At 31.4% G+C, this 12,755-nt stretch overlaps 1 protein-coding gene across 3 annotated transcripts in view; it reads right to left on the bottom strand.

The window, feature by feature from the left end:
* The window catches only part of LOC132748854 (uncharacterized peptidase C1-like protein F26E4.3), a 57,835-nt gene that overhangs the window by 10,841 nt on the left and 34,239 nt on the right, over positions 1-12,755 (bottom strand). The window contains exon 1 of one of the 3 annotated variants that reach the window (XM_060738504.1): positions 3,983-4,728. The exons of the other annotated variants lie outside the window; for them this stretch is intronic. Coding sequence (XP_060594487.1) covers positions 3,983-4,301 — 319 coding nt within the window. The 5' untranslated portion in view covers positions 4,302-4,728. Of the gene's footprint in view, positions 1-3,982; positions 4,729-12,755 lie in introns of those variants that run through there. 3 annotated transcript variants of the gene reach the window in all.

The raw sequence follows: 12,755 nt of genomic DNA, 5'->3' as shown, positions 1-12,755 counted from the left end.
CAAATGTTGTACAAAATGTAGAAGCAGCATAGCTTTATACACTTTGAAAAACTACACCTATTCAACTCAGTAAATGAAATTTCGGAACTGACATTATTACACGATAGTTAAGTTAACAACACATATTTACCCGTGCTGTATGGCCTTTTCACATATACTCGGCACAATATAAATCATGACTATTTATAATGTGTTTGATTGAAGTGCTTTACAAATAAAGAAATGTTTACAAAGCTGTCATGAACCAGCAAATATTTATCTTACATGCTGAAATACAATGTCACTTTCAACTTTTAAAATAAATATATATACCTGATTTTACAAAACGTTAATAAATACTTAATTTATTTCAAGCTTCAAGCATTTATCACAGCGAATCTAAAATTAGTAAATATCGTTTTGATGAGACCAAAGCCATCGCGGTCAATTCCTAGGTATCAAAACTAAAAACCGGTGTTAATAGCCGATAAACACCGCTGAGACGATATAATTTCTTAACTATTAAACTATGTTAAGTAAAAAAAAGAAGTAACATATATGTTTGGACAATAAGCGATATGGCTCTGGTATCGCTTACAGAACACTCGCATTGACATGAAATCATTGCAGCAAATGGCAAATTAGATGTTGATCGAAATCGAATATGAAAACCATGACATGTAACATTGTTAATAATGAGATCTAGGACGATTTGTAGATTTTTTGTAACCCTAATATCGATTTCAATAATTGTTAATAAGCGAAACAAATAGAATTAGAAAATTTATATGGAAATATGATGTTGCAAGCAATGGGCTATATTTACTATGATTAGTAATAAATAAACTATTTTGAATGCGGTGGGTTCCAGTATGACTTTCTTTGTTCCTGAATTATTTTCTTATTTTACATCGCTGAAATTGTTTAGGATAAACTTATGCCAACTGCAATAACATGCAGCCAAAGCAATCAAAGGTGAAAATATATCAATTAAACACCAAAGATCTTATGAAAACAAAGAAAACGAAATCTCAAATTCATAAATTACACTGTCTCATCCAAAATGATATTTTGAAAAGCACTAGTGCATTCTGAATAACACACGGGGTGATGACATAACTGATATAATAAAACCATAAAAAAACTACAATGGATAGAATATATCGACACAAATAAACTAAAACAATACTTCAGAACAAATCAAGACAGACTGCCACCTCTTATGTTAAGGGATACTTGGCATGTCATGTAAAAATTGTATGTGTATGTGAATTTCAAACTCACCGAATTAGCAGGACGTATGGGAACGGTTCAAGTTAGATAACAAAGGACGAGGAGGGAAATGAAATAATATGTAAAACAATACAAAGAGATAAAATGAGCCGCGTCACGACAAAACCAACATAGTGGGTTTGCAAACCAGCATGGATCCAGACCAGCCTACGCATCCGCGCAGTCTGATCAGGATCCATGCTGTTCGCTATCAGTTCCCCTACTTGTTATAGGGTTGGTAAGCGAACAGCATGGATCCTGATCAGACTGCGCGGATGCGCAGGCTGGTCTGGATCCATGCTGGTCGCAAACGCATTATGTTGGTTTTGTCGTGACGCGGCTCAAATTTAGAATAAATGTGATTGATTTGTTGTCCACAGTGCCATATAAACATCTCAAGAGAATCTTATGACTTAATTGTACGCCTAGATCAGTTACAAGTTTATTTGTCCATGATTTAAATGTCGTCATACATTTAAAAAATAAACCTTCTAAAGCTCTATGATTTATGTTTTGGAAGATAAACGTTTGACATAGGTCAAGATCAAAGCAAAGTATATCTTTAATTATACTTACATACACATATACATGTATATTAAAATTTATTTAGGATAAAGCCAGTTTATCTATATAATGAATGAAGGTTACACAAAACATGTACAAACCATGTGATCATATATAAACCAAGTGATCATTCTATTTCTGTTCATAAGGGTTAGTTATAGTAGTCCTAAAAAGTATATTTATTTGTGTTTTTTATCGATAGCATTTTTGAATAATGTAAATCGAAGTTCTTGTTTCACCTGGAAGGTTGATGAAAAATCTTTGTATTTACAAGTTATCTCTAACCTTTACTGTATATCGCTGATTTCTTTTCAAAAGAAACAGGAACAACATTAAAAGAAAAAGTTTAATGTAACTATTTTGTTCATGAAATATTTTAAAACATAAGTTATAGAATTGTGAAATTATTTCAATATCTTTGTCATGCAGAAGTAATAATGACGTCATCGACTTAAAAGCAGGTACTTGTATTGCTTATTGCTATCTTAGTCATATAAATTTAGAAATATGTAATGTGAAAAGAGTGAAACAGAATTATTCTGATTATTTAATCTGCTGTTGGCATTTATTCTACTCATATGACGACCAGTGCAGATAACGTTCCGTGCCGTCTAATTATGTATTTCTTAAAAATTGTGTGTTTCAATTTTCATAGAAGAACAACAATCGATACTATATCGGAGTCCGTTCATAGTCGCTTTCTATTTTTCATAGTACTTCATAGAACTGCGTACTGTAGTGACATATTTAAGTGAATAATATAAAGGCCAAATAAAGCTTGACACTAAGTATGTAAGTATTCATCCGTAGCTGTTCTACAGACTCCTGTCGCTATCGCTCCCGTCGAAGTTCCTAATTTCTGAAGAACAGCACGGATGAACACTAACATATACGTAGAACGCGACACTTTGCGAACTTTCGAGTAGCGTCTTGAAAATTGGCATGCAAAAAGTTGACCATATTTCAGATTAGATTCCGTTAATTTTATTTCTACAAATTTCAGCTCGTTCGCTCCTTGTGTTTCTCGAAAAAATAATCGTTTATATAGTGCAAAGTGACCGAAAACGAAAAGTGTTTAAACGTGATTTTTACCCAAATCGGGATTATAATTGTACTCAATATCGATTTGCGTTTTAATTTCTTTTTCATAGCTTCCGTTTTAAATGCCCAAGTACAATCTTTGCAATATTTTCACATTTTACGTTTTTAGGCTCTTGGACCTCAGTTATCTGTACAAAGCCGTATTTGTAATCATATCTCAATGCTTTATTCAATTCAAATATCATGTGTTCGAAAATAATGTTAAGGAATGCGGTTTGCTCTATCATTTATATGGTAGTTGCCAATTATGTGACATGAAACAACATTGTAAACATTGTATACGAAAACATGACGAAGATAAGTTTAATTAAATTTACTGAACTCTGGCTGATGTAATTGAAAGATACTTGATAAAAACTTTTTTTACTCGCTAAATTCATTATGAAAACCCATATTCGTTCAATCATAAAATACTGCCATAGTCCATATGTTAAATACCAAATGTAATACACCTACGATTCATAATTGGAAGAGGATTTCATCATAAAATAATTGGAAAGTATAAATGAACTCCACTGAGGTTGTTGTTTTTTTTGTTATGAAGAGACTGTATGTAAGTATTTTTTTTTTCGAGATTTGTATGCTAGCTTTTTGATGTAGGTCTGAACTAATATCATATGTGCACAATTTTCATATCATTCCCTCACCCCGTTGTCCCAGAATAATTACATTTCTATTGTGCAAAATGACAATTTTTTTTTAACTCTGAGTATATTTCTTGATTATCCTTGCAGATTTTTGCTTTTTTTTTCAAGTGTCCCGGTAGATATACTTAAAAAGTTGTAATTTATAGTTTTAAGTCTTTCTGACCACATTGAAGCTTCTTGATTACTTCTTCACCACATGTTATCGTTGACATCATTGATATCATGCACACATTCTCACAAGTCTATCTGACATAACTCATTTGGATCGAAAACAGACAATTTGGTTTCATTTATAGACATTTTAAAGTGCAAAGATAAAACAATACATTGAAAATAGACCATTAAAGAAGAATCGAAGTACACAGGAACTTATGAAATAATCTGATTCCTGTAAAACTTTCATTGAAAAATAAGCTCACCTCTCAAAGGCGCCGGTGTTGTCCGTTGACCAAGACAAAACGAGAAAAAATCAGGGCAACAATCCCCTCTTGTCCTATTACAAAACTCGTCACAATAGCACAACGTGTCAAGAATAGGAACCGAACACGTGTCAATACGCCCTGGACAACATCCCCCGGGGCGTGTTGCACAATAAGGGCCGGCTATATCCGGTCCCCATTCTATATATCTTTTTGACCTATGTAAACGTTTAATTTCAGCACTTTCACATGTTACCATTGAATCAAAGAAAAACAGAACACAAAATAATATTCTTAGTTTCGCTATTAACCGATCCATTTCTTTTTTGTGTGTAAGATCAAATTAATAAGTTATTCGTTATCTAATACATTGCCAAATACTCCTACATTACGAATACTTCTAATTGATCGTATCATTGATTCACATACACTCATTCTATTTTAAGCCCACAACGTCTGTGTTTTGTCTCCGTTAATATATTATCTAAAATCTGTCCCGGCTTCATTTTAACTAATAATTTTATTATTTCATTTTCAAAATATGATCCATCTGATATTTCAGAGCATTTGTCTTTTTAATACTCATACAAATAACGAAAACTCTATTACAATGGTGAATACTTTATATATCTTTCACATTTAAATCCAACCGTTTAATAGACCTTGCATTGTAGTAATCATTGAATAGTCGCACAATTTATCTTCAAATGACATTTTGTAAAGCAGTGCATCATTGGTGCAGCGTTGAAATTTGATAGTTTAACCGTGTACTATGACAAGTAAATTAAGTCTAATATTATATCCTAGTGTCGTATAAGCCGTGTATAATCGTGTATAAATATAAAGTTTACAAGCGTTTAACGATAGTTTTAGATAAAATATTTGAATGAAATTTCATTTAAAAAATGAATCTTATCGTTGGGTTTAAAAAAATGAAGTAATTTATGTTCAACCAAGATAATAAATTCCAAAATGTATATATTAAAAAAAACCCTTTACTCTGTATTTTCTAAATAGTCCTTATTCATGTCACAAAATTCAAGTTCAGTGAAATGTATTACGTGGGAAATATAAACTTTTTTTCACACTTTTTCAGAATGCAGCCAGGAATTTCCAGTAATTGCACCATGTGATCGTTCAATATCAATCATTTTTGAATCGAAGTTTAGGGTAACGGAGAAAGATCGCCTGTATTCGTTACTACGTTTATATTTATATTATACAAAAACACTACTGCTAGATTTTCATTTTTAATTTTTTGGGTCGTCAGACCAAACAAATAATGGTAGCGAAATATCAGACCCTGATGTGCTTATTTGCAAATGCCGAAAGTAGTCCAAACTCCTCGAACCGGTTACTTACCTATATAAGTACACTAACGCCGAACAATTAAGGGGAAATCACTACGTAAAGATTGTCAAATGACAGGCGCAATAATTTTCAAGCCATTCTCGGGGAAGAAAAAATAGATCCCGATCGGTCAATGATTTCTAATATTGTGTTATTCTTTACAGATAAACATGCTTATATTAAGCTCCATTATTATTTACATCAGTGTTAAACAACAGGTTTACCGTCAAATTAATAAGGGTTACAAACCTTAATTTAGAATAATGTGGTTATCTTCAAGCAGCTGTCTTAAAACTTCACCGTGGTCGAGGGGTAACACGCTCGGTTAAGAAGCGAGAGGTCTGGAGTTCAGATCCCAGATAAGGCAACTTATTTTTTTTAATTGTTTAAGCCAAATAAACATTGAATTGAATATCAGTGTTACAATTAGCCTTATAGCCAATTTACTACAGTTATAACACTGGAAACAGCATTGGTGGCACTATACAAAAACAAATTGGTTTATAATCTTACAACCTTCACCTTTCTGACATTCTGAGACCCAAACAAATTCAGTACCTTCTGTGCTTTGATTAATGACCTAAGCAAATACATGTATATAACGTACCTAGTCTTAACCAATAACTTCTTTCAGTAATAATGTACAAGCAAAAAGTTGTATTAGAATTTAACAAGACGATTGAGGAGGAAGCCAGTGACTTCTGTTAATTTCCTCGTAATTATAATATTATTGTTAGTTATTTCTGTTTCTCCTGCATGCTTATTCCTTCTAAAGATCTCATTTAGTTATGAAGAAGCCTGCAGAATAAAATTTATTCGAGTATTCAATACATTTTCCATGTGCATATACATTTATCAACATTTCATACGCAAAATAAAAAAATGTAGAAACAAGAACATTTTTTAAATCTACATTAACCGCAGATATCTTAATGTCTGGTCGCACAGTAATTAGCACATTGAATGTTCATATAGAATGTATAGTTATATATTGTTCTATGCAATTTATAACTGATACTAAATAATAAAATAGTTTTTCATTTGTTCACTGTAGATTGAACAATTCTTATGTGTAGTTCAATTTTGCAATTGTTTCAATATAAAAATATAAACATCACATCGCGACAGCCGACCGGTGTCAATTGCTATTTTTATTTAATATTGATTTGAATGTAGAAATAAAGAAACTTAGATTTGCGTTATTTGCTTTTCTTCCTGAAAGTATCGTTATACAACGCAATGATAATTAGACTCATTTCTTCGATACATTTATTTAAAGTTTATGATCACGCACTATATTTACCTCATATCTCTCTGTTTTATCAACTATGACACAGTGAGCGAATTAATTTGATTTATAGCTATCTAAAGTTATACTTGAATATATTTCATTCAAAATTTCATATCTACATCTTCATGGTAATCGAGAAACTATTTACATTTTCAGTAACTTAAAAGGTTTATGACCCGAATTTAAAGTAGAGAGCCCTTGAAGATTACAAATAACGACAATAATGAGGCTTTTGAGCCGTACTTTAAAGCTATCACAGCACCTATATGGGGAGTTGAAGTATTGAGCGAGACAGACTGTGTCCTTATATACTCTTATCTCTCCTTTCTCCTTAATTATCGTACAAACCGTGTAACCTGTCTACTTATTCAATTGAAATAGATGCTGAAAATATAACATTCTCTCTTTATGTCTTTCGCAAAGAAAAATGGTAATCCCTATTCGTCAATGTAATTATAGCTGGTACAGTGTCGAAATGACGACAAATGACCAACAACAGCAGACAAATTCTTGGGTACTAAATAAATGTTTATGGGTACCAGTAAATATGTTGTACTTTCTACCGGACGGAAAGAAGGTCCCCAGTCGTGAAATGTAAAGGAAAGGCCATGTTTTTGTATGATAAGGGATATTTTTAAAGGAAACATTACATTATCATTATCATCGTTTTGATGGAATCAGTTGAACTTAAATTCTATTTAAATTATGATGTCACAAAAAGCTTGATTAATTCACACTTTTTCGTAAGTAATTGTTTCGTAGAAATACATTAATTGGTAAATTGTCATCTTGTCACCTTTTATTGTGTATGACTATGACATATTGATAAAATTTGGGACATCACTGAGGATACCATCCATAAAGATAAAATAATTCTGCGTCATAAGCAAATTTAATTTATCGAATCAAAATGTAACAGTTTCTGGACTCAACGATCAGAGATGGGGGTATTCTATGTTACAGGGCAGGCTGGGAAACAAATGCTGTATTTAAAACAAGGTACATGTGTACTTCATTTGACTGGTAGGAATAGAAGAAAATAATTGCTTTTATCTAACAATCGTAATGAATGTAAAATTTCAGGTGCAATTAGTTACACGCTCTATGTTGACGTTTGCCAAGATGTCGTTACTTTGTCTTTGTCGAGATAAATGTCCCCTCCTCCTCATTTTAATTGTAGTCGTTAACATGGCACAATTTAATCCTAAAAACAGCGTTCAAATGTCACCCATTCTTGGATTAGCAATTAAGTTTTGTGCATGAGATAACTTCGGTCGTATTATGTAGTATGGCACTTGCTCGTTCTGGCGGACATCCAATGGTTTATAGGCTACAATAGTCCAAAATTCTTAAATACAAAAAGAAGAAACCACACTAACTTGTTTATGTTGATGATCAGAGAAAGACATATATCTTAAAATGCAGTATTGAGGAGGAGAAGATATTCGTTATTCATTTTTTATATAATAAGGTCAAAGTCACAGTGGCACTAAAAGTTAAGATTGTGTCCGGTCAATATTTGAACAAGGTTTTTCGAAAAATGATATATACATTGCCCTTGGTCAGTTAATATTGTCTATTAATTTTGATGTCATCAGGTCAAATATTAAGGTCATTTGGGAAGGAATAAGCTTAGGTTTGTGAAACTTGTTAGGGACTTTGTCCATGAACAGTTGATGGCTCCTATCAATTTTGGTCATTAGGTCATTTGTGATTTTAATCACTTGTATATTGTTTTCTTCATTGACAACGTTTTTTGTTGGCTATGTCAGCTTCAGTATTTTGTTGGTTACACACAAAATGACTTGAAAGTACAATATAATGGAATACAATGTACAGAATAACTGAATGAAACAATGCTGAAATCCCCTCGGATTAATTCTGGTGATCATTATGTATGGAAATGTTACTAGGATGTGATTAGACTGCCCATCAAATTGTTTATCTATCTAGGTTTGTAACCCGTGTGAAAAATTGTGAATATATGTGTCGTGAATTATTTTCAAAAGGTCTAGTTCTCTTTCTAGTCAAGGTATCAACATATATGAACTAAACTGCAGTTTTAAGTTGTTAAATTAATATTCGAAATGTTCCAGAAATTATATATACATATTTAATGTTACTTTTAATTGTATGGTAGCGTTATTTATGGCTTTGTTAAAACAGGCCTTATATTTAAATACATCACCAACATTTACAATAATAATAAATTGTATGCACGAGCGTGGGTAATTCCATTATTTGATTTCGTTTTATGCATGCTCTTATGAAATACAATATACTATATTTTAAACACACTATAGACGAATATAGACAAAGTGTTTTCATTTGAGTAGTTAAATAATAAAATGTATCAATTTATGGACGTGACATTGCCATTTGTTTAAATAGATGTATAAATTATAAAAATACTTATTATGCTAATGCAAAAACTTTTAGATACATGCAAGTTCCACCGCTTTTCTGTTGTTGGAAACTACCCTAAAATGTTATAAATATTACAAAGAAACAATTTCAAATGAAATGAATATCCAAGAGCAAAACCCTTAAGACTGAAGAAAGCAATTTTCTTGATTACAAACTCTTTTAGATATTATATTACTCGTGATTTGATATCAAACATATTCTTTGCAAACACCTGTCAGCACAGTGGTTTATATGTAAATCATTTTATCAATTAAGATAAAAGTAGGATTTAATAAGTATTAAGTAGGTTTTATATACTCAAGAGTGTTCTTTTTTCAAGTTTTCTCGTTAATCGGTTAGATGTAATCAAGTAAAGTAGATAAAAAGCATAGTATGTTGGTCTGTAATGTTCTACTTAATTAAGTATAGTATAAACCAATATAAAATATGATAAACAAAATCAACAAGGAAATGCGGCACTCATTGAACGCTATGATAAGGCTATGACAATTATCTAGAATGCAAATATTACATGATTGTTACTGTATATGAGGAATAAAATCCGATTTTACGAGCTAACTGTCATATCCTAACCAATCAAAATTTTATATTTAATTTTAAAGCAATATGGATACTCATTCTTACTAACATATGTATGATATTTCTATGTCTCTGATGATTTTATAAAAAAAACTTGTTTCCAGAAACTATTGTAGCGGACGTTTAATCTATAATTTACTTAATTTTATAATATATGCTTGCTTAAGGCTGTCTTAGAGCTGCCAATGGTAATTTAAGTCTAACCAAAGTCTCCTGACAGCGACTTCAGTGGTATTTGATAGGAAGTATATCAATGGACCAGATAAAACAGAATTGAGAGCCGACTATAATAGCCACCATTAACGTAATATCTGAATGTTTAAGCAATTTAAGCAACAACAACAACAAAAATGATAATAATAAGAAGAATATTTTATATCAGTCTCACTTCTACACATACATGTACCATTAAAATATAAAAGGACTGTAAAAAAAACTTGTTCAATAACTATAGGAAACTACGAAATCTAGTGATTGGTAAAACATGGTATATTATATGCCTTTAAAACATTTGTTGAAACAAATATAGGATTTATTAAATTTCCTGCACACAAACTAACTGGAAAAGGGAAACAAACGAAACCACTGTATTTGTAACTATAAACAACAATTGGTTAAACATTGAACATAAACTATAGACAATGTTTAAAACAGCGGGCTTTAGTACATGTAGTAGTTATGTTCGTAATTAGATCATTTTACACCATTACATATCAGGCAATTATAGAAAGATGGCAGTTGACGCGTAATATGAAAAGTAGCTTCATTGACACAGGAAATTGTTTTTTTTTTGGACACATTAAAATGACGAGCAAACACTCATTGAAGAATAGTTTATGTATTATAATTATTACTAGATATTTGTTAGTAATTTGATATAATGTTACGACATAATCTTTAAATCATTACCATCAATCGTCACATTTGTGCAGTAACGGGTTGATTCCTTATATAATTTAATAGGAGTTAACCCGTTACTGCACTCAATTGTAATATTCATATAAAAAGAAGGAAAGTGAAGCGGTGTCCGTGACCGAGTGGTTAAGGTCGTTTACTTCAAACCACTTGCCCTCCACTGCTGTGGGTCCAGAAACTTTAAAGGATTTTGGATTCATTCATGGGAGGATGCTATCCAACACAACTAGCTTCTAATGACGGTGTTTCTACTCAGGTGCCTAATCGTGCCTGAAATAATGCACGGGGCATCTGAGGTCTTCATCGACCATTAGAGCTGGCACCTTTATAGTGTTGGTGCGAGGTAAAACTCAACAACAAAAATGAGAAATTTTATATATCAAACAATTCCGAATTAAATACAGCTCTTACAAAACATATTTATAAAACATTGTCTGGATGGATTATTCTATCACCAAAGCGACTCGAGTATTCTTGTCTTCACATTTTACGTGAACAATTAGATGCACGATCATATTTAGCGATTCTATCTCTTAACCACAACCTGTTGCATTTCTAACATGGACTTTACAAATTTCCATCAACAAATATGTGTTATAAAACACCCCGGTGTAAATGCACATCCGGTAATATATATTTCATATTTAAAAGCATTATTCACCAATTTTCTTAAGATTTCTATATTTACCATGTAGTATCTTAATATTTTCTTTGAAACTTTGAAATATGGCCAGGAACTGTAATGTTCAAGTCATATTGAATAATGAAATCTTTTCTGTTCTGTAAAATATTGTACTAATTTGACAAGTAAAACTGGGTTGTGAAGGTCACCGTCATTACCTCGACTGTGATTCAGTCCTTAACATAACGAAAACATGTAATTATATACATTATGTGTGATCTAACTATCGTTTATTGCAGGTTTCATTATATAAACGAAAGAGTTAGATACAATAGTACAATAACAACATTAAGATTCCTGGGTATTCGTAAATATACCATACATTCCTAATTAGTTAAATCGTCAGTGAAATTTCTGTCCATCCTACACAAAAAGTATACCATTGTGGTATATGCCATATATGTATGTGAAATATATTACACAGATAAAACAGATAGCATGAATAACTACGGAAAATACATTAGATAAATAGATTAATACGAGGATGAGTCAAACAAAGTTTATTTTATTTCACAATATTTCTCTGTTTTGGCATTGAATATCATTTAAACATCTTGTACTTTTGGAGCGATTATTGTAGTACCTAATTTAATGCTTAAACACTGATGAAATCAGCTGCCAATTCAGTATATTATTATAATTGGTAAAAAGATACTATTAGAGCTATGGACAATTAGTTTCTGCGCATCGGTCGAATGTTTCACAATCGTTTACTAACGGTATTGAGTTAACTTATCTGCCAGCCAATTTCTTCGACATGAATTATAATTAATAGGGAAATTAAATGCGTCGAAATAATGCAAGCCGTTTTTCTCGTTACTACAAAGAACGGCGACATATATTTAATACAATCGCAAGGAAATTTTGATATTTCAAAATATGGTTCAACGACTTCTACGAGATGTATATGTATAACGTAAATAAGTACAAAAGATAATTTATGTCATCAAAGATAGAGATATCTGAGGTACATTAAGATCAAAGAATATATCGGTACTATAAAGAGATTAATAATATATTCCTTTGAAATATAATATTCAAATAATGTTACATGATCGCTTTGATTAATCAAAATTGAAATTTAATCTTATTAATTTATCAAGTAAAAAGTGTTTAACATCGAACTTACTTTTCAACTTTTTATATGACCATAATTATCTTATATATACTAAGATGACAGGAAAAAAGTTTATAAATCTTTCACATTGACAAACTCTTCATGTGCTGGGATTAGAGAATTTTCAATTATCGTATGTGTACTTAAATCAGTATTAATTAGTCTGGTCATGAGTCATAAAATTAGAAATTGCCAGCAAAAGTTTATGACGTTGATATTTTTGTACTCTCCTGCGCACCGGTCGAAAGTTTCACTGTCGTTCACATAACGTGAGTGTATACAGTGAGCTGCGGAGCTGCCTTATGTGTTGGAATAAGTGCTTCAAATGCACAGTTATCGTATGAGTACTTAAAACATACTTATTAGTCTGGTCATGATTCTTTAATTGGAAATTGTCACTAAAAGTTTATGA

This window comes from Ruditapes philippinarum, unplaced genomic scaffold (assembly GCF_026571515.1).
Source record: "Ruditapes philippinarum isolate M1 unplaced genomic scaffold, ASM2657151v2 ctg1597_1_1_1_1, whole genome shotgun sequence".
Classification (NCBI taxonomy): domain Eukaryota; kingdom Metazoa; phylum Mollusca; class Bivalvia; order Venerida; family Veneridae; genus Ruditapes; species Ruditapes philippinarum.
Note: the sequence above shows the minus strand (reverse complement) of the source record. Positions and strands in the feature narration are given on the sequence as shown.